This window comes from Suncus etruscus, chromosome 1 (assembly GCF_024139225.1).
Source record: "Suncus etruscus isolate mSunEtr1 chromosome 1, mSunEtr1.pri.cur, whole genome shotgun sequence".
NCBI classification, from domain to species: domain Eukaryota; kingdom Metazoa; phylum Chordata; class Mammalia; order Eulipotyphla; family Soricidae; genus Suncus; species Suncus etruscus.
Window position 1 is genome coordinate 167,057,902 of NC_064848.1, and position 25,346 is coordinate 167,083,247.

The following is a 25,346-nucleotide window of genomic DNA, read 5'->3' on the forward strand; positions in this document are numbered from 1 at the left end:
AATAAAAATAAAAACCTTAAAATTAAAAAAATAGAAATACAGGATTTCAGTCTAACTTCCACACCTCTATTTACTTAATTACTGAACTCAATTTATTAAAACAAAGCTGAGAACAAGCTTTGCATGAAGGAGATCAAGTTTTGATCTCTGGCATCAAGTATAGCTACAAATGACCCCCAAGCACAGAACAGCCTGGGTTTTTTGAGTGTGGCTCAAAAAGAGCAAATAAGTAAATAAAACTGCTATTAAGGGGGTTTAGACTACGACTGAATCAAGTTATCATACTTAGAAGTTAATAAAAATTTCTCTAATACATACCTGAAAAATATCCAACCCAATAATAAAATACAGATCAAACCAGTGAGGGCACTGTTTTTGTTTTTGAGTCACATCTGGCCATGCTCAGGAGCTATTCCCCACTTTGTATGGCTCTTGTCAATGTTCAGAGATACAGTGCTGGAAATTAAACAAAATCCAGGTTTTCAGCAAGCAAAGCATGCATTCAGCCCACTGAGCTATCTCTCTGCTCCCACCTACACCTTTATGATTGTACAGAACCCACACCTAGTGATGTGAGGGCTCCAGGCCATACTCTGTATATGCTAAAGAACTAACTAGACTGTATGAGCTATCAAAAATTAGTGACTGCAAATAAAATGAGAATATCCAGTGTTGATAGTCAGTAGAAACAAACATTCTTAGACTGACTAGAATAAATTTTAATTGGAACAACATCTAGAGAGTGTAAATAGATAAGAGGAGTCTAAAATTGTTTCTATAATCCAGTATCTGCATTTCTAAAATTTTAAATGTTACAAAATGCAATGAGATAATTCTATGCAGCTCACTCTTATTGCATCATAATTTATAAATAGCAAAAATGAAAATTGGGAAGTCCTGAAAGAAAGCTGGAGTATGTATTTTACATGCAGGAGACCAGGTTCAATCCCTGGCACCACATGGTCCCTAAGTGCCTCCAAGAAAGAAAAGCCTAAATCCCTAAGTTAGTAACACTTGAGCACCCCTAGATATGGCCAAAATCTCTGGGTATGCCCCAAAACACAATAAAAAAAAAGAAGAAAAAGAAAGGGGGCAATTAAAGACAGAAAGAGAAAGAAAGGAAAGGAAAAAGGAGGGAAGGATGAACCTCCTCAAGACATCGTGCTTTGATATGGAGATTGTTTTGAGCTTTGCTATCGTTATATTTTCTCTGCCAAGAGAAAAGCATGATACTATTTATATATAAAAAACTTATATATAGACATACATTATTCAATATCTTATTAACTCAGCAACATCAGGAAATAAGATACATGTGAAATAAATCCCCCAATTAATTAAAATGTGCATTTAAACATCACAACTTTGATGAAACTTGAATGGACATTCATCTAAAAAATACAACTCACTCAATCGTGACTGCTTATATCATGGCAAAACAAGATTAAGCTTCTTATGATTCAAGGTCATCATTATGACCATATAATTGCAGCTCTGTGTGACTACTGGGTATGAGAAGGGTATTTGTCCTCTCATTACACTAACTGCTAGATTTTTTTTTTTTTTTTTTTTTTTTTTTTGGTTTTTGGGCCACACCCGGTAACGCTCAGGGGTTACTCCTGGCTATGCGCTCAGAAGTTGCTCCTGGCTTGGGGGACCATATGGGACACCGGGGGATCGAACCGCGGTCCGTCCAAGGATAGCGCAGGCAAGGCAGGCACCTTACCTTTTAGCGCCACCGCCCGGCCCCTAGATTTTTTTTTTAATGCCAGCTCTTTATAGGTTTTCTTCTTCCTCCCCAAATCCACCAGTTATCATTTCTAGCACTATGAGAGCGCCTTCAGCAGCCCCTTTCCTTCCTATTCCACATTCCATTCTTATTTTGTTGATGGTAATAAAAGAATAAGGAAACAATATAACCAAGACTATAAAAAAAATCGGTGTAAACTTAAGGAAAACAAGCTTTAAAGGGCTATTATCAAAAACTGGTTTGCACAGATGATTCTGTTCTAGGTAGCCAAGGCTGCAATATTAATGAACTCCAAGGGAGTGTGAGTTCTTGATTCTATCGCAAGTCAGTTTCCCAGACAATAGAGCAATCAAGTACTCAGGATCAGAAAGTTATACAAAGACTTCTGTTATCACACCAATGAAAAATGTGGACCAGGGGAGTCAAGGATTTTATTTCTACTGTAAACACCAATCAGATTTGTAACTTTCAGCAAGATTTTTAACTTTAGTAATCAGTCATGTGTAATTTATGAGGTTCTCTAGAATTAAACAAGCTCAATAGTAAGAAACATTCTGAAAAGTATAAGACACTACACAAAAACACAAGATAATTATGGCACCTCACTGTGTTTATATAAACCTGGATTAAATAGCGTCCATTAGAAAATTCTATACCAGGGGCCAGAGCGGTGGCACAAGCGGTAAGGCAAACTTTGTCTTGCCTGTGCTAGCCTAGGACTAGGCTAAAAAAAAGGGTGGGGGGGGGGATCATAAATAAGAAGCATCTATTACTTAGGAAGAGTAAAACATTCCCAAAGATGTCATCTAACATTCCTCCTCAAATCCCAGTGTCCTTGTGTCTTTTCACAATCCCTAGCATCTTTCCCTTTCTCCTCATTAACACTTCTCAATCTCAACCAATTCAGAACTTTGTTTTCTCACACCTGGCTACTTACTAAAACCATCTCTAGCTCCAATTGTGGCCTTTCTCCTTTCTTAAATCCCTCTGGCCATTTAGCTACATCAATTTTCTTAAAATACTACAGTGATCAAAAATCTGTAAAGTACTTATTACTTCAAGTTCAAGCTCCAAAACTCAGCATTCCCTGTGCATTTGTAGCTCTTCTTTTCTACCTCTATTGTTCCTCAAAATGGTCTATTTAAGTTTTTCAGATATGCCTTGGTGTATACATCAATTCTATATACAGAATGCTTTCTGCCTCCCAGGTTTCTATCTTAATCCATTAAAAGTCAAAACATCCTTAAAGGCCTTGGTTTGTAAGTCACCTACTCTGAAGACTTCTCTTTAATTATCACAAGGAAAAAAAAGGGTCTAAAGTTATGTATACTTGGATATGAGTAACAGTTTCAACAAATGAATATTAGCAGGTACTTTCCTTAATAGCTCTTTGTTTTGTTTGGTTTTTTTTTTCACCTATAAATGGTGGTAGTAGCAATTTTCCTAGTGCATATTTTGAGGAGTTAATGAATTAATTCACATCAAACTCAGCATGATGCTTGGGATAGGCTAAGAACCAAGAAGTACTGTTATTACTACTATTGCATTTTATGAATTCATATGAATCTAAATTCAGACAATACAAACTGTCTAAATTCATTCCCTTACAAACTGTTTATGTGTGATTTCATTCACCTCATACTCCCTGTCTCCCCTCTCACCACTTGTCTGTTCTTCCTCTAGTCTTGTTTAATTCCTCCCAAACTTATAAGATCTTGATAGACAAGGTCAATGTCTTATCTATAACAGTAATTCACATTAAGAAGATGACAATGGATTTGTTTAATCTCTAATAAAAGAATACTGAAGAGTTGACACATGTTTTGCTCCCTTTTCCAAATGCTTAAAATACTTAATTTTACTTTTATGAGGAGAGGTGGGGCCAGCCCCGGTGACACTCAGGGATTACTCCTGACTATGCGCTTAGAAATCACTCCTGGCTCCTGCGGGACCATATGGGATGCTAGGGGGATCTAATCGAGGTCTTCCTGGGTCAGCCACGTGCAAGTCAAATGCCCTACCGCTGTGCCATCGCTCCAACCCCAAAATACTTCATTTTTAAACTTTACATTTCCATCTTCACAAAAATTTTCCTTTCCTGTTTATCTTTTATTCTCAATTCAATTCTACCTATTCTTGCAACAAGAGATGCAACACAAATATATGCAGTTCATGCACTGAACAAGACAAGGAAATAGCTTGGTTCAGAAATAGTAAAGTTGGTAGGGCAACAATCCCTAGCACTCCACATGCCCGCCCCCCCCCCCGAGCCTGTCAAGAGTGATCCCTGAAGGCAGAGCCAGAATAACCATGAGCATCATCAATTGTGACCCCAAAACAAAAAACAAACGACTAAATACAGCTTCAGATGAAATGAAATAGATGATTTAAATATAAAAGAAGGCTGAAGAGATAGTATTGAATGTAAGGTGTTTGCCTTACCTAGGACTAATCCCAATTTCAATCCTCAGTTCTAATCATCACAAAAGTGACCCCTGAGCCAGGACTCGGTCCTGAGCCCACGAGTGTGGCCCCAAATTGAAGGAAGGAAGGAAGGAAGGAAGGAAGGAAGGAAGGAAGGAAGGAAGGAAGGAAGGAAGGAAGGAAGGAAGGAAGGAAGGAGGAAGGAAGGAAGGAAGAAAGGGAGGGAGGGAGGAGGGAGGGGGAGGGAGGGAAAAGAAGAAAGAAAAAGAAAGAAAGAAAGAAAAGAAAGAAAAAAGAAAGAAAGAAAAGAAGAAGAAAAAGAAGAGAAAGAAAGAAAGAAAGAAAGAAAGAAAGAAAGAAAAGGAAAGAAGAAAGAAAGAAAGAAAGAAAGAAAGAAAAAGAAAGAAAGAAAGAAAGAAAGAAAAGAAGAAAGAAAGAAAGAAAGAAAGAGAAAAAAAAAAGAAAGAAAGAAAGAAGAAAGAAGAAGAGAAAGAAAGAAAGAAAGAAAGAAAGAAAGAAAGAAAGAAGAAAGAAAGAAGAAAGAAAGGAAGAAGAGAAGAAAGAAAGAAAGAAAGAAAAAGAAGAAAGAAGAAAGAAAAAGAAAAAAGAAAGAAAGAAAGAAAGAAAGCTGGTTCATTAGTCAAATGAATTTCTCTCCCTCTCACACCTATACACAAATGCATATCCAAATTCCAGCATTCCTTGACACCTATGCCAAATATACAAGAAATAACAAGTTTACTACATACAAATAGAAATAGAGCTACCCTTCAGCTTACCCTAAGGTTACCACATAACACTTATGTCAAAATTGACTACTGGGGCCGGAGCAGTGGCGCAAGAAGCAGTAAGGCGTTTGCTTTGCACGCACTAACCTAGGATAAACCACAGTTCAATCCCCTGGCGTCCTATAAGATCTCCCAAGCCACAAGCAATTTCTGAGGCATGCCAGAGTAAACCCCTGAGCGTCACAGGTGTGGCCCAAAAACCAAAAAAAAAAAAAAGTGACTAACATCTCACAACTTTAAAACAACTAAGTTTAAGTAATTAAGTCATATCAAGTGAAATAAATTTACTGTCAATGTGATAATTTTATATACAAATATTATTATAGCACAAGCCAGTGTTTCCTAAAGTGGGTGATATGCCCCTCCCCAATGGAACTAATGCAGGAAGCTAGTAGTGATCTCTGTTAAAATTAGGGGCTGGGATGGGGGACTCAGTTCACTTAAAGTTTGCTGTTCATTTAAATATAGATTACTTAAAGAATGTAGGAGGTGGAGTGTTTTGGGTTTTTTTCCTGAAAAGGGGTGGCAGAACTAATAAGAGTAGGAACCTCTGGCATAAACTGTTTTCAACAGTGCCCAAGGGAAATGTTACAACAGTGCTGGTTTTTTGGTTTATCTACAAACCTTTGGGTGTTTTCTCATTAGAGAAATAATACACTAACAACTACCATGACAATGTTAATGAATGAGAGATGTAGAATGCCTGTTTCAAATACAGGCAGGGGTGTGGGGAGGAGGGTGAAGGGCGGCATTGGTAGTGTGAATGTTGCACTGGTGAAGGGGGTGTTCTTTTAGTGACTGAGCCCAATACAGTCATGTTTGTAATCTTGGTGTTTAAATAAAGAAAAAAATAATACAACTTAATTAAAAAAGAAAAAAGAAAAATATCAGGCCTAGTAACACTCTCCTCAAAGAGTTTACCAGTAGAATGCATTACAGTGGTATGATGTTTTGTTATGACTATCCCAAAGCTAGCATATAAAAGTGATGTATTAAGAGACTGGACAGTCTACAGACACAGAACAGTCTATGTAGCCTACCTGGGTTGGAGCTTGGCACCACATGACCCCCCACCACTCTGGGGTGGCCAAGTAATTCCCTGCACTGCAGTGCCTGAGCAGCACTGCATCCTCAAGCTCTTGCACAAAACTGCAGGCCTCGTAGGCCAAGAGTTGCTGTATGGGGCCTTGGGCCTTCTAAGCAAAATTTGGGAGACACCCTCCCATCCAAATAAATAAAGTATTTACTAAATTTATATCTCTATTATTTGTCCTAGCCCTTAAAATGCTTCAAATACCTTGAAGAGTAATAATCTCAAATTACAGAAGCTTAATATTTTTGAAAGAGTGTCTAGAAGGACACAAGCAATGCAGCATAGGATGTCCAGCTCCCACCCACTCCTACACATCCCCAGCATCCATAGGTATAGCCCTGGAGGTCCCATCCCTAACACTACAGGGCCTTTTGAGCAAGGCTGGATGCAATTCTGGAGGCGCCCTAGCACCACCAGAGCGCCCTGGCAGAACCTGGCACCGCAGGGCCCTAAAAGTACTGCATTCTTAGGCCCTTGTATTCAGTAGTCATACACATAGGGAACCCAAGAGAAGGGCCCCTTCAGCTCTGCTTTGAAGGTTCTCCTCAGTCTTGCTCCCCATCCCAAAAATAGTTTGCAAGAACCTTAGAGCCCCTCACTGTTGCAGAAATTACTTATCCTACTTCCTAGGTAAAGGCTTCTCCACTCTTTACATGAATACTTTCAGCAGTGAGCTCTCGTTATTTTGCAAGACACCCCCCATTGTATTGCCCCACATTTCCTCCTCACACTTAAAAAGCCACCTCCCTGAACTTTTGCCCAAGGGTTCTAGTTCCTCTCTAGAGTAGCATAATGCAAGTTAACCTCTGTAGTATAACCACTTCTAGAATTAGGATAATACAGTCGTCAATTTGTTCACACAGAACACAAAAAGAATAATACCCAAGGGGGAAAAAAACGGAAACCATAACTGTGCCTCGCATCATTTTGAAATTCAGGAGCCTCTGTTGAAATCACAAAATCAGCATATTCTCAAAAGAGCAAAGCTTGCTCCTCGAATAACATACATTAATCAAAGGAACCCCATTTCTTTCTATAGTAGAAAGTGTTACAATGTTCATTGAATCCCCTAACACCGCTTTTAAAATGACAATGATGTCAGAAGTTCGAGAAGGTTTTCATTTTTCAATTGCTCATATTTTTCATTCTCTTTTCCTCCAAGACATCGGCTTCCTTTTAAAGATCCCAGTTCGCCCCCACTGTGGCTAGATGTAATATATATCATAAATAAATATTTTCAGAAATAAAAGCCTAAAAGAATAGAGTGTAAAGGAGTGGGCGTGGGGAGAAAAGGGAAGGTTAAAAAAAAAAAAAAAAAGGAGGCTCCAGCAAGAGGATTAGGCTGGCTCCTGGGTATTTTCCTTATTGGAAACATGCTTCACTGGCATTGGCATTTGCGAGTAACGAGCCAGATAAACACGACCCCAACAATCAGATCAATCACGAGCAATGAGTGTAAAAGCAGGAACGACCATAAGATGGAAATGAATTGGCGCTGGCCATCAAGGTAGCGCCAGATGCTTTGAGACGTCGTTGGGGAGAGGTTAAGAGGTCTAAGCAGCAGAGACCATGACCACCACTGGGGGAGACCAGGAATGGGGAGTGCAGTGGGGGGGGGGGGCACGAAGTAACTACCGTGGAGCAGCTCAGTGAAGCCAGAATCCAAGAGAATCCGAGAAAGGCAGCAAGTGCCTATTGAGACAGGCTCCCCCACCACCACCACCATCACCACCCTCCGCCAAAAGGCAGATAGCTAGATGGATGATGGGTGCGCAGGATGGCGGGACTGAACGGGTCCAACGGACTAGGGTGTGGGCCAGGGGCAGTGTGAGAACCCCGAGTGCTACCTGGCAGCAGAGCCAACCGAGGGGAAAGGAAAAAAGAGGGGGGCAGGGTGGACAAGCAGAATGACTCATCCCCGAAAGGAAGTGCTCAAGCCAGAGGCAGGCAGGCAGGCAGGCAGGCAGGCATGCCACAGCAGGGCGAGTGAGTGAGTGAGTGAGTGTGTGAGAGCTGGGTGCCCGGTGCGATGGGAGCCAAAAGAGAAACCTTCCCTGCAGTTCCTGGAGCTCGTCTGGACGACGGCGGGGATGTGGTGTGGTGTGGTGTGGTGTGGTGTGGTGTGGTGTGTGTGGTTGTGTGTGTGTGTGTGCAAGCCAAGTCCAGGGTGTGTGTGTGTGTGTGTGTGTGTGTGTGTGTGCGCAAATCAGGTGTCCAGGTTCCAGTGTGTGTGTGTGTGCAATCCAAGTGCCCAGGTTGCAGAGTGTGTGTTTGTCTGTGAGTTCCACTGTGTGTGTGTGGTGTGTGTGTGTGTTCCTGGGTGCCTGTGTGTGTGTCTCCCAGGCAAACCGGTGTGTGTGTGTGTGCAAGTCAAGTGCCCAGGTTCTAGTGTGTGTGTGTGTGTGTGTGTGTGTGTGTGTGTGTGTGTGTGTGTGTGTCCCGGGCCAGCCGAGCGCCCAGGTTCCAGGGTGTGCTGCGTGTGGTGTGTGCCCGCCTGCGTGTGTGTGTGTGTGTGTGTGTGTGTGTGTGTCCGTCCCCCGGGCCAGCCGAGCGCCCAGGCCTGGGAAGCGGCGCGGTGCTGTGCTGTGCTGTGCTGTGCTGTGCTGTGCAGAGCGCCGTGCTGCGCGCGTGCGCAGTGTGTCTCGGCGGGACCCGCTGAGGCGACAGCGCTGTGGGAGCCGCAGTGACAGAAGCGAGCCGAGGACCGCCGGGGCGGGCGGGCCGGACTCACCGAGGCGCAGGGGCTGGAGGTGGTGCTGGGGGTCGGCGAGCGCTGGACCGTGACCAGAGCCATCTAGGAGGAGCTGCGGCTGCGGCTGGGTTGTTCCGGGCAGGGCATTCTCGCCTCGAGGGAGGGGCGGGTGGGGGGCGGGCGGGCGAGCGACGGAGCCGGGGCGAGGGGGGAGAGGGGGACGGGAGGAGGAAGAGGAGGAGGAGGAGGAGGCCGCGGGAACGGCCGCACCACACGCCGGGCTGTGGCCGGCTGAAGCGCCGAGCGCCCGGGCGGCAGGCGGGCAGGCGGGCAGCAGGCGGGCGGGCGGGCGGGCTCGGCCGTTCGGCAGCTGCGGGCACAATGAGCGCTCGCAGTGCGCAGGCGCCACCTGTCAGCAACCGCCTCCCCTCGCTCCGCGCGCCGCCGCCGGCCGTAACCCTTGAGCTGCCGGAAGCGGGCGTGTTCGCTCGGCTCAGCCGCCGCCCCCTCGGCTGCTTCCTGCCGCCGCCGCCGCCGCTCCGAAGCGTTGGGGCGCTCGCGTGGCGGGAGGGACAGAGGGAGGGGAGGAAGGAGGCGAGTGAGAGACACACACACACACATACCCCGGGCACTGAGGGCCCACCGTTTGAGGACATGGGGCGCCAACTTCACCCCCTCTCCTGCTCAGGCCCAGGCCCAGTGGGCGCCCCGACCTAAAAGCCCCCCGCGGTGCAACCGGGAAATAAATCGACTCTCCCCACCCCTCCCCTCAGGCCTGGTTTTTTTGGGGGGTGCAGCAGGGCGGATTTTTTATTTAATTTTTTTCCTGTCTCGGCTTAGAATGCTCCTTCGGGGCTAAGGCTTCCTTCCTTCCTGGTCCATAAAGCTTCGAAGCATCCGAACCCCTCCACGCACCGGGCCCTAGAGGGGAAGAGGGGCCAGATTTGGGGTTCCCCCTCGGGCGTGCTAGACTGGACTCCAGATCGCGTCCAGATTCCAAGACCTTCTCCCCGTCCTTTAATCACAGCTGCTGCTGCTTCGACTCTTAGATTGCTGCCTTTCTTTTCATGCAAGATTTTTTTTTATTTTATTTAGCAAATATTTCTTCTTCTTCTTCTTCTTCTTCTTCTTCTTCTTCTTCTTCTTCTTCTTCTTCTTCTTCTTCTTCTTCTTCTTCTTCTTCTTCTTCTTCCTTCTTCTCCTTCTCCTTCTCCTCCTCCTCCTCCTCCTCCTCCTCCTCCTCCTCCTCCTCCTCCTCCTCCTTCTCCTTCTCCTTCTCCTTCTTCTTCTTCTTCAGATAACCCTGCAAATTGAATGGCCAGTTTGTGATGGAAACGTACCGATGAAAACGGGAAAACGAGCAAAAAACGCCTTTTGACTATTGACCCCTACTAGAAAGCGGGTGGTTCAATGTATTCTCTTCCACCGCCAATGGCTATTCTGGCCCTGCCAGCGGACGGGTCACAGCAAAGCCGTGGGACGCGATTGCACACGCAGGGGTCTGTGTGCAAGGCTTCAGGAAACCCACCCTCACTCTCTCTCTCTCTCTCTCTGCAACCCTCGGCTCTTCATACTTGGAAGCAAACAGGGCTGTCAGGAGCGTTCTGACTGCTGTCTGGTGAAAGTGCCACCAAAGCCCTCTCTGCCGAGCCTTTGTTCTCTCCCTGGGGCCCTGCGGTTGAAATAATTAGCTGGGAGGTTCCATCAAAAAGCAGACAACTGAGGGTCCCTGTGTGTACAGCCTCGTTGGGAAGGGATGGCAGAGAAGCCTTGCTGGAAAAGGCCTTGCGTTTGCCCCCTGGTGGTGATGAAATGTGCCTGCGGGACAAAATGAAACAAAGATGTGCGGTGATGCCCAGATTGAACAATTTTTGTATTTTTTTTCTACAGAGTTGTTGTCGTAAACAGGAAAAGAGAAGAAAAGTTGGGAAGAACTTTGAAACATTGCTGAAGGAGCCCAACAGGGAAATTATGCATAACCAAGAACTAGCCAAAGTGGAATGAATGAACGAAAGGTTTATAAAGCCAAGTATTACTTGAGGAAAATAAATTCAATTAAAGCCTCTTTCGAGAAAAAAAGCATTATTCAAATCAGTTGGTTACTTAGTATAGATGTTGGTTTCATTAAAACTTTTCATTCAGGGAGGACAGTTTTTATTATATTGAAACAGCATCATCTTAAATTTATTTTTGGAGATGACTGAATTCACTGAACTTGCAGTGGGAGTCAGAAAATTTGACTTCTAGTTCCAACTTTTTTATTCTTTTCTCGGGAGGGCTGTTGGAGCCGCATACAGCGTTGCTCAGGGTTTTGGCTCTGTGCTCAGGGATTACTACTCCTGGCAAGGTTTGGGGGACCTGGTGATGGAACATAGGTCATCCACATGTAAGGCAAGTGCCCAACGCTCTGTATTATCTCTCGGCCCCCTAATTCCAACTCTTTAAAACTTTAAGCTTTATAATCTTTGTTCTTATAGGATTTCTGTGATCAAGTGACAATGTATGGAAAAGAACAGTATAAACTTTAAAGCCCTGTGTCTAATTATAATTTTACTGTTCTCAATGGTTCCAAAATGTAGTGAGCTTTTACTGAATGTATCCCATGTACAGAAAATAGTATCAAATATAAAGAGAACAAAAGAGAGGCATGATTCATGACTTTTTGACAGTAGGCAGAATAGTAGTCAGGATGTCTCATCTGTCGATTAGTACAGAACATTTCTTTCAGCATACATATGATGATAGAATCCGGTCAAAACAGATTATACCGTAACACATTAAGTTTATATGAGAAGGTTAAATTATAGAGGAAATATCTCCTCCCTGGTAGTAACTTTTTAAGGAAGCCAAGTATTGGCAGTTATTGGTTTATGCTCATTGAATTTATTCATTGAAAAATAGTTTCAGGGCCAGAGCCATAGCACAGTGGGTAGGACATTTTTGCCTTGCACGTGGCCGACCTGGGTTCATTCCCCAGAATCCCATAAGGTCCCCCGAGACTGCCAGGAGTGATTTCTGAACACAGAGCCAGGGGTAACCCCGAGTACCGCCGGGTATGGCCCAAAAACTAAAAAATAAATTAGTTTATTATATATAAGACACTATATTAAGAGCAAAATTAAAATATCGTAGGGGCTGGAGCTAAAGTACAGTGAGTAGGACAATTTCCTTGCACACAGCCAACCAAGGTTCATTGCCTAGCCCTGCATATGGTCCCCCAAGCTGCACCAGACGTGATCTGACTGATCGCATAGCCAGGAGTAAACCTTGAGCATCACCTGGGTGGGCCCCAAAACTTTTTAAAAATGTATCTGGGCTCAAAGCCTATTAACCAGGAAGAAATGTATCAAATTATGATAATAGAATTTAGTGTTAACTATTGTGATTTCATTCTCTGCTAGGTCCCAAGAAATACATAAAGTTATAGTTCTAGTTTGTTTGTGTACAAAGTATTTAGAAACACAGAATATTGGCCACTAGATTTCGGTGGTAGATCCCGATATAGGCACTTCGTGAACTGTGCTAGATCACATGTGAGCATTTGAAATCTCTGCTCTCTGCCCCATTTTCAGCTCTTATTGCCTTCATTCTACCCTGTCTCATACTTGTTTTGTTTCTTTTGCTTCGTGATCTAAGGGGAGGGGTATATAGCTCTACTAGAAGGTTTTTAGAATTTTCCTAATAAGTTAATTAGGATAAAGACCAAATGTAGGTGTAGTCTGCTAAGACTTATACCAATCCAGTGAGGTCTAGTGTCAGTTTCCTCAAATACCTGCTTTCTGAGCAATGCTAAGCTTATGACCCTGGGTGAGAAACTGTAGCTGGGTACTGGAGCGAGGAGATCATAACCATCAAGGCCATCTGTGTAAGCAGGTGTGTTTCCTAGCTTTGAAGTAATAGGAGAGAGGTTCAAGCAGCAGAAACCCCAGAGGGTGGGGTGAGGAACAGGAAGTAAGTACTGTTGAGCAGTCTGGTGAAGCCCCAACCAAATAGCTATGAGAAAGACAGCAAGTGCCAATTGAGGCAGGCATCTCCACTCTGTCACTCACACAAACATGGAATTTGGGATATGGCTCAGAGGGCTGGAGTGCATAGATACAGGAACCCTGGGTTTGATCCCTGAATTACAGTTCCCATACACTGCCCCAAAACAAAACAAATATTAAAGAGAATTCTAATATAAAGGTTAAAATGGACCTCAACCCTTTTCATGTAATGTTATTTAGAAAAATGATATTTATACAGCACACTGGGATAAATTAAAGGGAATTCATTGGCAATGCTATCAAACTAGATGAAAATGTTTGATTAAAGTTACAGTTGTGAGAAAAACAGGGTGATAATTCAGTATTGAATTTGTATAAGCTTACAAATAAAGCCTCCTTAAAATTCATTAAAATATGAAATTATTTCTGGAAGCGCAAAATTTGTAGGGCTTTATGTTTAAAATGACTGCATGCAATTATTGAACAAGACAGTTTAACAATGATCACTTCAAATCCTTGGTAGCCATTTTGATGAAACAGTCATTTAAGTAGGTGCTCATTTAACATTATTTTCGTAACAATTCAAACTTTACAAGTACAAAAATTGTGTTAGACTTCAATAGCTCTCTCATCACACTAATAATTATTAAGGTGGATATATCTTATATAAACATTAAATTTAGAATCCACAAAATTTTCCATATCAAATTTATATTGCAAAATAATGAAACTAATTTGCAAAATATAACTATACTACTGGAGTAATCTGCAGCTAGCCTGGACATATGTAAAAAGACATAGCTATAAACTAAAGAAAAAATTCAATATACAAAAAGAGAAAGATTGGGAGCTGAGTCCATAAGGCACATTCAGTAGACCTCCTGCCTTTCCTAACCATACCCTCAACTCCTAAGCTCCTTGGGCTCCTGCAAGCTCCAAGGTTCAGTGTTTATGATCAGCAACAATACATATGACAACTAGCTTTTGAAAGTGCTGCCTTATTGACAGAATAATGGCTTTGCCTTTTTTTTTTTTTTTTTAAGATACTTGCTTTAACAATGTAAGTTCTTGGGCCCAGAGAGATAGCATGGAGGTAAGGCATTTGCCTTCATGCAGAAGGAAGGTGGTTCGAATTCCAGCATTCCTTAAGGTCCCCTGAGCCTGCCAGGAGCGATTTCTGAGCGTAGAGCCAGGAGTAACTCCTGAGCACTGCCGGGTGTAACCCCCAAAAAACAAAACAAATAAATAAAAAAAAAAAAACAATGTAAGTTCTTCAGTGTGCTCTCTAACTTTGGGGCCCATGGATAGATCATTAGACTCTGATTCTTATTGAGATTCTTCTAAGAATCTTTTTGATCAGGGTGAGAGGTGGGTGATGGGGGATGATGGATATGGGAACACTGATAAACTGACCCTATGGTGGAATTGTTGCAATATCAAAAAATTCAACTATTAATAACTACTAATAACTGTAAAATCTCTGCTCTTCAACTAAATAAATTTAAAGGGAAAAAATAAAGAATTCTTTAGATAAAACTTCTAAGGGGTAAATTACCCAGAGGCACCATTCTCCCAGTCCTTCCATGCCATTCCTAGGGTTGAATGGGTAACACCTGTAACTCACTCATCACACACCAAATGAAGTATTTTATTCAAAAGACTACCATTTATATAGCTAATCTTGTTTAAAGAGGGAGAAGAATAAATCATGCTTTCTGTCTTTAGTAATTCAGTCCTTTATATTTGAATGATGGGTCATAGCCACAAAGTAATATAAAAATATAACAATATAGATGAATATAAAATAGGTGCAAGTGATCAGCATGATTAGATTATGTTGTCTGGTTGTAATTTTGCTTTATCAGCAATGCTTTTTAACTTTAATAGCCAGTATTCATATTAAAAATCAAAACCACATCAGTTAATCAAGAATTGTTAATTAAAAAGTTTCACATATGGCTGATTAAAAGCTAACAAGAAATTTAAGAATGACAGAGGCAACAACTCTATGCCTGGGATGGTGGTGAAGGGGAGCTGCAGAAAAGGAAAAAAAATCTTCGAAATGACTCCAAAAAGGGGTCAGAGTGATAGCGCAGCGGTAGGGCATTTTGGCTTGAAAGCGGCTGATCCAGGACGGACTCGGGTTCGATCCCCGTAGCCCCATATGGTCTCCCAAGCCAGGAGCGATTTCTGAGCGCATAGCTAGGATTAACCCCTGAGCGGCACCAGGTGTGGCCCAAAAACAAAAACCAAAACCAAAAAAAATAAAAAATCCACAAAGCTAAAACTTGGATCTTTGAAGTAAAGGCACTATAATCAGTTAATTCTGGCACTTCTGAGCTACGCACAGAAACTGCATAGAACTCAAGGACCCAAGCCATTTAAGGAGGGAGCTTTTGCTTGCTAGTGTTAATGTCTTTTGAGTCCAGGAAAACTCAAGACCTATAGAAGAACTACAAATGTAATTTTTGCTGTAGAAAGGGCTTGCTGCTACCAGGGAAAAGAAGCATTGCTGGGATTGAAGTGCACGGAAATCAAAAGGCATGAAGTTGGAAGCTGTCATGGAATAGACAGGAAGAAACAAATCTCTTGTATTTCTTTTAACCTTAGGGTCTTTTTAGCAGAGCTTAACATAGCCAGCTGACAAGGCAAAGAAATGTGTTTTCAGACAGTCCCTTTTTTCATACAAAAGAAGAATGCCATGTGTGATTTGGGACTGGAGAAAAAGGACAGGGTTTCAATCCCTGCCCCTGCAAGGATGACCCAACACCCCACTCTCCTCTCTCAAAAAGGAAAAGAATTTTGAAGCTGTCTTATTTATTTCATAACTGGAAACTGAATGATACAGAGGTTGAAATAAAAAAAAAAAAGAATTCAGATTCTGATTTGTACATATATTTTGAAGGTAGTTAAAGATCTTCCTAAAGTAGTATAGTTAATTTCTATACTGTTTCCCGTGGCTGGGAAGTTTCTCTTCCTTTCCCTTCTACTTTCTAATAAGCCTTTTTTGTTGTTGTTGTTGTTGTTGTTCGTTTGTTTTTAGGTCACACCTGGCAGTGCTTGGGGTTCTTCCCTCAGGGACTATTCCTGGCTAGGGGGTTATACCTAGTTCTTCCCTCAGGGGACCATATGGTATTCTAGGGATCAAATCCAGATTGGTTTTGTGCAAGGCAAATGCCCTACCCACTGTGATATTTCTCCAGCCTCCCCCATAAACTTTTTTATTTAGAAAAAAATTGTACTATTTCTTCCTTTCCAGGTCCGATCAGCATAATATTATTAATGCACTGGGTCAATTCAATGATGACTGAAATATCAAGATGTTTAATGTCTCTGTGGAGGGAGTGTGAAAATTGATTTAACCCTGAGGCAAGGCTGTGAAGTTACCTTGCCAGGTAAAAGTAATTTGCTTCTGATATTCCTCGCAATTATGGAGAAATAGCATTTCTCAGCTCAACAGCTATATTCCTATTCCAGATACCAATTGCTGTGCTAATTTGCTTTAGTAAAAACAATATATATGGAAGAACAACTGCATTTGGTGGTATTCCTGACTAAATTCGTAGTAATCCACAGTCATTCTCACTTCTTTCTTCACAAACAAGTTAAATTGGCTTAATGTACATTTCATTGCCCCTGCTTCCTTTTAACTTTTTTTTTGTTTGTTTTTTGTTTTTTTTTTGGGCCACACCCGTTTGATGCTCAGGGGTTACTCCTGGCTAAGCACTCAGAAATTGCTCCTGGCTTGGGGGGGGGGGAACCATATGGGACTCTGGGGGATGGAACCGAAGTTCTTCCTTGGCTAGCGCTTGCAAGGCAGACACCTGACCTCTAGCGCCACCTCTCTGGCCTCCCTTTTAACTTTTTATTGGTGTCATTAATCTCTGCAATATTTCCACCTGCCATCTCCAAAAAGCAACAGTTTTGCTTCCTCCTTTATTATATTTATTTTATTTTTGGTTTGGGGGCCACACAAGTTGTGCTCATGGGTTACTCCTGGCTCTGTGCTCAGAAATCTATTCCTGGCATACTCAGAACCATATGGGATGCTACAGATCAAACCCGGGTCAGCCACATACTACCTGCTGTCCTATCCAGCCCTTCCCTATTATATTTATATGTGGAGAAAGAAAGTTCCTAGGACTCCATTTTGACTATGCTAGAATGGTTCTTATTCCACAACCAGAAAGCCAATATGTTAGATACAATTACCAGATAGGTATCTGTTCTAATTAAACACCTAGAAATTGATGAAACCCACAGTGATTCTATGGACCTATTCAGTTCACTAATATTTAAAATGAGTCAAATGAACTCAAATGATTTGAAATGAAAATGAATCAAATGAACTTTCTGGTTCAATGGACTAGAGCACATACAGGAGGTCCAAGATTGAGTTCTGCCAAGACTTCTGAACAACAAGCTGGGAGAATTCCTAAGTACTGCCTGTTATGACCAAATAATAAATGAAACAAAAACACCAAAAATCAAAACAAAATAAAGGGTACTCTATCTCTCTCATCTGTTTACCATAGCCTCCACTATGAACTGGTGAACTGCAGTGGTATTTTAGCTCCCCAGGAATTAACTTCAATTTAGTTCCATTGTTTATAAATCCCTAAGGGATCTGGATACTTCTTATTCCTTAGCACATAGTCATTTCAAGAAATAAGTGCAGTTTGTGAAGACTTACAGGATAAGGAATTTTTGTATACAAATGGTAGTGTTTCAGAATCCTTATGGAAGTCTTTTAATTAAAAAACTTAGGTCTGGAAACTGATCAAGAGATCAAAACTTGTCACTATGGTGACTATAGTCATAACTTTGGTCAGAAAATAGGAATTTTTAAATATTATATGTAGATGATCAACATTTTAAAAGGCTGGCCTCCTATTTATTCCAAGAACCACCAAAATCATTTAGCCACAAAGCAAGTAGTTTTTATTAAACAAAACTCCTTAGAAAAATGTGAGAAGAAAGGGAAATGTGTGTTCAAAAGAGAACACAGGCTTCACTGGAAACAGGAAAGTGAAGAAAGACACTGGGGCCAGGGCACTTGTCTTGCCTTGCATGAGGTCAACCCAATTTGATTCTCTGGAGCCCATGAGCACTGCCAGGAATGATTGCTGAGTGCAGAACCAAGAGTAATCCCTGAACACAAATGAATGTGCCCCCCCCAAAATAAAACAATCCAACAAACAAAAATAGAGACAGGCAAGTGAGATATATGTTCAAGGGAGAAGATGGGCTTAAAGTGCAAGCCTCTTATGGTTTTTTTTTAATTTTTCTACTTCTTCCTGCTATAACAATCAGAATAATGATTTCTTGTGATGTCCTCAAGTCTTCTGTCCCAATGTAAGCCCAATTCAAATAGAGAGAATTGCATGTTAAAAATCTTAAAATTAGGGGCTAGAAGGATAGTGCAACAGGTAAGGTTCTGACCTGGGTTTGATCCCTGGTACTACATAAGGTCACAGAGTACTGTTAGGAGTAATCCCTGAGCAGAATCAAGAGTAAGTCAGAGGTGAGGTCAAAAAAGAAAGAGCTTTAAAATTAGATATAAAATTGTTATTTAGATACCTGAAAGGGTAAAAAAGAAAACTCAGAAGTTGGCAAACTTTTTCTAAAAAGAACAAGATAGGGATTGGAGAGCTAGCATAGTGGTAGGGCATTTGCCTTGCATATGGTCAACCCAGAACCCAGATGGATCTGGGTTGGATTTCATCCCATATGGTCCCCCAAGCCTGCTAGGAGTGATTTCTGAGTGCACAGCCAGGAGTAACCCCTGAGCACTGCCTGGTGTGGCCCAAAAACCAGACCTCTTCACCCCCCAAAAGAAAGAACAAGATAGATAATATTTTAGAAATTCATCCACATGATACATTTAACTTCCTCTTGAAATACGTAAGCAACCATAGAAAATAGGAAATGAGGGGCAGGAGAAATAGCATGGAGGTAGAGCATTTGCCTTGCATGCAGAAGGACAGTGGTTCGAATTCTGGCATCCCATATGGTCCCCAGAGCCTGCCAGGAGCGATTTCTGAGTGTAGAGCAGAAGTAACCCCTGAGCACTGCTGGGTGTGACCCAAAAAACAACAACAACAACAAAAATGGAAAGAAAATAGGAAATGAATAAATGCAGTTGTCTTCTATTAAAACTTTATTTATAATGCAAGGAGATATCTCAAAGAGCTGTAGAGCATGCTTTGTATGCAGATCTATCCCTGACATCACAGGTTTCCCCAAGCACAGATAGCAGTGAATTTGAGAATTAAGCTGACAGTAATCCTTGAATACTGTTTGGTGTGATCCCAAAACATATCTATAAATTTCCATGGTTCCAAGGTCCAGGGAGATAACAGGGGCAGGAGTGCATGCTTTGGATGCATAGAATGCCTTTTCAATCCCCAGTAATACAGAGCCCCTCGCATTGTCAGGTGTGGTCTGGGAGGCACTCAGGCACCATTGAGATGGCCCTGGGTGTTACCAGAACTGCAAGATCAGAGTAGGATTGCATCCTTGGTCCTTAACATTGAAGTATTTGTCCTGGTTGGCTAAGTATTGCTGAGAGTGACCCCTCAAGGTCTCCTGGTTATTGTGAGTCAACTAAAAAATGATTTCAGATAGGTATTATTTTATTTTTTAAACATAGACTTAACCAAATCACAGAAATCAGTTTCTGACTATGTGATCTAATAGCTAAAGGACTAATATTTTTGGAAGACTAATAATATTTGGAAGAACAGCTCAAAAGTTCTTTTAAAAATTGTTTAATCTTTATAATTTATAATATTATTTTAGGTGGATAATGTTGCTACACATATTCACCACTGAAGAAAAGTATTAAGTATTCCATTACTCTTTCATGTTTTGTATAATTGTTCTATAAAGAACAGATAATTTTGCATTTGCTTGTATACCTTGTTAATATTTATCTGTTTATATTTATCTTTATAATAATTGTTTTCTAATTTATGAGATTTTGAAAAATTAAAGACTTATATGCTTATATTTACATATGTGCTTTTTCCACACTTGATACTTGATACCAGTTTTTGCTAAGTGAACTGAGTAAATCATAAATATATCAGGAGAATCTAGTCCTCATACTTAAGGAGCATTCATGTGAAGTTAATGGCATTACTTTATTTATTTATTTATTTATTTATTTATTTATTTATTTTAGTTTTTGGGCCACACCCAGTGACTCTCAGGTGTTACTTCTGGCTATGCACTCAGAAATCGCTCCTAGTTGGGGGACCATATGGGACACTAGGGAATGGAATCGCGGTCCATCCTAGGCTAGCTTGGGCAAGGCAGACGCCTTATCGTTTGTGCCACTGCTCCGACCCCAGGATGGTCTTTTCTTAATGATGAAAGAATCAATACAGGGGTGTGAAAGATAATACAGCGGGTAAAGTGCACACACTGACCCAGGCTTGATTCCTGGCACTCCATATAGGTGGGGGGCGGGGAGTGGGGGAGAGGGGGAGGGTAGCAGGGAGGGAGGGAGAGAGAGAGGGAGGGAAAAAGAGGAGAGGGGAGAGAGAAGAGAGGGAGAGAGGGGAAAGAGAAGGGAGAGAGGGGAAAGAGAAGAAAGAAAAGAGAGGGGAAAGAGAGAAGAAAGAAAAGAAAGAATGAAAGAGAAAGGAAAGAAGAAAGCTAGAAAGAAAAAAGAAAGGAGATCATTGCATTAAGAACTACTTAAACTCTTATTTTTGTCTGTGTCAGGCAAGCGCCTTACCTGCTGTACTATTCTGACCCAAGAACAATTCAAACTCTTAAACAGATATGCACCTAATGATGAACCATCAAAATACCTAAGACAACTGCTAACAGACATGAAGGAAGATATTGACAACAGTAGTGGGGAACTTTAACTTTTTTCTACTTCTGCCGGATAGATTAACTATCAAAAACTCAACAAGGAATTATTTAAAAAGAAAAAAACTCCACAAGGAAACCCTGGTCTTGAGGGAAAAAGGGAAGAGATTGCCTGCCAGATATATCTAGATCCCTTCATCCCTCAAAAGTTGAGTACATATTCTTCTCCAGTGCTTAGAGGACATTTTCCAAGATAGACATCCGTGTGGCTTATAAAACATATTTCCATAAAATAAAGAATACAGAATCTGTATCAACTATCCTCTTAGACCAGCATGATTTGAAGTGGAAATCAATCACAAATTGGGGGATGGATAAAAAAATCAAACACTTGGAAATTAAAGAAATGAATATTTTTCTAGCTCCAAAACACAAAGCACATATCAAAAAACAAAAAACAAAACAAAAAAAAAAAAAACTGAACCTCCAACTAAGATTGACTTTGTAAAAATGAATACTCTAGCTGTGCCTTTGAAGCCTGAAAAACTTTTTATTTTGTGTTCATCCCAGAATCTTACTAGTAGAAGATACTTAAAAAAACATTTTGAAAGACTAGGAAAGCAAAAACAACTTCTTTTGATGATAAAGGTGACTTTGGAACAGTGGTGATAGCTGTGAGCACATTGGTGCTGGTGGGTGTAGAATTTTTGTATATTGATACCATAAATTTTAACTACTTAAATAAAACATTTATTGTAAAAGAGTAAACAACCTTAAAAGACAAAAAATAAAGTAGTTGGTGGAACAGTAATTTTTTAAAGATGTAAATCTGTTGTTCCAGAGGCAATAGTTTTTTGGTTTATTCACTTTGAACATGTGTTTGCTATGTTGACAAAAAGGAAAGTGAAGACTCCAAGATGTTATAAAGTGCCTTTCAAACTAAAGAGTCCCTTGACACTAACTTTCCTAACAAGCAAAAGCCATGTATATAAAATTTACTTTTTGCATAGATCTAGTCTAAATATACACACAAGTTCTTGAGTAATTTTTTGCATTCCAGTGATGTTAATCATCTCTGATCTTAACTATTATCATTTGTAATGAAGAAGTGATAGGGCCATTACTTAACTCTTTAATTTGAATAGATAAAGCAGAGAAATCAAATTCCTCTTAGAATACCCACTTCAAATGATGTTTGTTTAGTGATATTGCCTATTTTTAATAAATTGACCACAAAATTTCACTCATGTCAGCTTGCTTTATGAAATTTAATGAGTATGATAATGTTTGACAAAATTAAGTAGCCTTACTCTTGCCAGTAATTCACTAAAACTCACCATATTAATCATGCCAAAATGTTGATGATTAATGTAGTAAGTTTTCTGTCTCCCCAAGTCTATCACTAATCTAGTTTTCATCCATACTAACAGAAATAACGGAAATACCGTTTGAAAGATTAGCAGTTGAGAACTTACTACCATTCAGTAGAATGATGAGAGGCAGTGGGGGTGGGAGGAAAGTTTGTTCTCTTTCAAATTTTTGTTCTCTTTCAAAGTGCTTTTGTTGTTTCTCTCTAGTTATTAGTACTGGTCTTCCAATATCTTTTTCTATCTTTTGGTGATATCTTTTATTGGATCAGATGAGTGAATCAGCATCTCAAGAGATAGTCAAACCTGCTCAGGTACCTGCTCAATATTGATTTTCTACCATTAGTGAGAAGATATGAGATTCTGTAATTTGATTATTTCTCTTTGTAGTTGAAGTATTTTGTATCAAGTTTTAACAAAAGTTCAGGAAGAAAAGGGTCAATGTAGTTAGGTCTAGCTGGTTGACATTCCTTATATAAAATAACCTTTTTTTTTTGTTTTTGTTTTTTGGGTCACACCTGGCAGCTATCAGTGGTTACTCCTGGCTCTATGCTCAGAAATAGCCTCTGGCAGGCTCAGGGGACCATATGAGATGCCGGGATTCGAACCACCATCCTTCTGCATGAAAGGCAAACACCTTACCTCCATGCTATCTCTCCGATCCCAAAATAACTTCTGTATGTGATTTTATTTAATATAATATTAACCCACAATAAGTATTTTAAAATAATAAACAATTCTATAGTAGCAAAAAAGATGCTAGCTTCATCTTTAGTCACTTTTGGATACCATTTACTAATAAATTTTCCATTTCAGGAAGATGGAGAAGACAAATGTGGAAAGAAAGCTCCAACTGAAATGGAAAAGACCATTGAGGTAGAGTTATCATCAATAATTAAGTGCTAATTTTGGAAAGTAAACTGAACAAATTAATTTTTTATTAATAAAGAAACTAGGAAAGCAGAGTGATAGTATTGTGGATCTAGCTCTTCCCTTGCATGTGGCCAACTTGGGTTTGATCCCTGGCACTCTATATTGGTCCCTGAGCACTGCCAGGCATGGCTCCTGAGCTCAGAGACAGGAATAATGCCTGACCACTGCAGAGTATAACCCTAGACCAGAAAGTTAGTATTGGGGAAAAAGTACATGCCTTACATGTGGCAACCTTACTTAGATCTCTATCCTCTACACCACATGGTCCCATAAACATTTTCAGGCTGTTTCAGGCTGCTTCAAGGAGTCCCTGGGCCTACTGAGCACTGATTCATGGGCCCTACTCTGACCATCAATAGAAAGGAAAAATGTGGGTATTAAAAAATGTGAGGGTGGGAGCTAAAAAGAGATAAAGTGATAAAATGGTATCCCTATGTTAGCAATAGTGCAAGCCACAGTGGAGGTAGAGAGAGAGAGGGACAGAGACAGAGAGACAGAGAACTAAACTTTCTGCCCCAGAAGCAGACTGTGAGAGGGAAACTGGGACATGGGTGGTAGAAAATGAGCACTGTGAAGGGTACTGTACATTCTATGACTGAAACTAAACCATGAACAATTGTGTAACCATGCTGTTTAAATAATGTAATTATAAAAAAAAAAAGTGAGGGAGAGACTGGCAGTGGGGTCCTCTTTGTGACCCAGAAGAGCTGTTTTCACCATTGGTAAGTATGCCCAAGAAGAGTGCAGTAACTCTGCTGCCCCATATTTCTTTTAGTTAATGAGCCATACCACAACACATAAACACCACCACACTACAAGAATCACAATAGAAAGTAATGCAGTACTCCACCAGTGGGTGAATGTGGTAGTTCTGAAAACCCAATTAGTATCAGTCACCTATATAGCCTCTGAAAAGGAATTTAAAGAGGAAATGTTGAGGATGTTCATGGAACTCAAAGAAACCATGGAATGGACAGCCAATAAGACTCAAGTGATATGAAGGTAGAAATGAGAAAACTCCCCACCTTAACACCTAATAGTGAGATAAAATCAGAAGACACTCCATCCTTCGATTGTGCCAAAACCAAGATCACTAAATACAGAAGACTGACTGCAACAACTGTGACCGAGCAGAACTTCTGGAACCATAAAGACTTTGTCCTCGGACCTGTGCAAAAACCAAGATCTCTAATTAGAGATGACTGACTTTGACAACCACAACTGAGCAAAACGTTCTCTGGCAATATAGACTTTGGGGTTGGATAATAAACATGGCCAGGACCTGTAGTCGATCCCATGACAGTATGCTTCTAGGATGGAGAAATCCTGTATCTCTTGGGCCAAAGGGAAAAAAAGCTTGCCACACCAGTCTCCCCCTTCCATTTTATATAAAATTTTTGTTCTGTTTTGTTTTTCTTTTCCTTCTTTTAAATTTATATTCATGGCTTCTTGACAGGGGCTCCTCCCACTTTTTATTTCTCATCAACAGAACCATAGAAAACAAATCACTATGTTCTGCCTCAGAAATTAAGAATAAAAAGTGGGGGCCAAAGAGATATGGAGGTAGGGCATTTAGCTTGCATGTATGGTTTGAATCCTGGCATCCCATCTGGTCCCCCGAGCCAGCCAGGAGCGATTTCTGAGCATAGAGCCAGGAGTAACCCCTGAGCGCTGCCAGGTGTGACCCAAAAATCAAAACCAAAAAAAGAAAAATAATAATAAAATTCAGTACTGTGCATCTTAAAAGACAATCTATAAAAATCTATTTCTTTTTTTGTTTGTTTTGAGGCCACACCCAGTGATGCTCAGGGGCCACTCCTGACCATGAACTCAGAAATCACTTCTGGCTTGGGGGACCATATGGGACACCTGGGGATCTAACCTTGGTCCATCCTAGACTAGTGCATAGCAAGGCAGATGTCCTATCACTTGCACCACCGCTCCGGAATAATCTATTACTTTTTAAAGATGAGGTAGCTTCATAACATTCTGAGAATGTGACTACATGTTTAAATAAACATAAATTCAATAAGAAATAGCATTTTATAGAAAAGGGGAGCTAATTTAAAATAGTATATAAATTAATTTTGTTGCCTATTGTGAGTCCTAAAGGTAAAGTACTGACATTATTATTATTATATACATCAATATTTCCCATTTATTAAAAACCTTACCTTTAGGGCCTTGGTTTATCTGTAGTGTTGAGGCAAGATGTATATATGTGCATATATATACCTGCTAGGGATTCATTCCATGTCAGTTATATGTAAGGCAAGTGCCTACCTACTGCACCATCACTCCAGCCTCCAACACCAGATCCAACACTACTGAAACCACATTAGAATAATTAAAATTTTGAGGCTAGAATGATAGCACAGCGGTGGGGCATTTGCCTTGCATGCAGCTGACCTGGGTCGGACCCAGGTTCAGTCTCCAGCATCCCATATGATCCCTTGAACCTGCCAGGAGCTATTTCTTTCTGAACACAG

General features: G+C 40.9%; 2 protein-coding genes across 2 annotated transcripts in view; one reads left to right on the top strand and one right to left on the bottom strand.

Annotated features, from left to right (window-relative positions):
• Positions 1-8,906, bottom strand: part of SSH2 (slingshot protein phosphatase 2) — a 312,357-nt gene extending 303,451 nt beyond the window's left edge. The window contains exon 1 of the mRNA XM_049771246.1: positions 8,787-8,906. Coding sequence (XP_049627203.1) covers positions 8,787-8,849 — 63 coding nt within the window. The 5' untranslated portion in view covers positions 8,850-8,906. The remainder of the gene's footprint in view (positions 1-8,786) is intronic.
• Positions 8,907-21,912: 13,006 nt separating this feature from the next.
• EFCAB5 (EF-hand calcium binding domain 5) overlaps positions 21,913-25,346 on the top strand; it is a 113,024-nt gene continuing 109,590 nt past the window's right edge. The window contains 2 exon segments of the mRNA XM_049789602.1: positions 21,913-21,930; positions 22,741-22,800. Of these exon segments, the coding sequence (XP_049645559.1) occupies positions 21,913-21,930; positions 22,741-22,800 (78 nt within the window).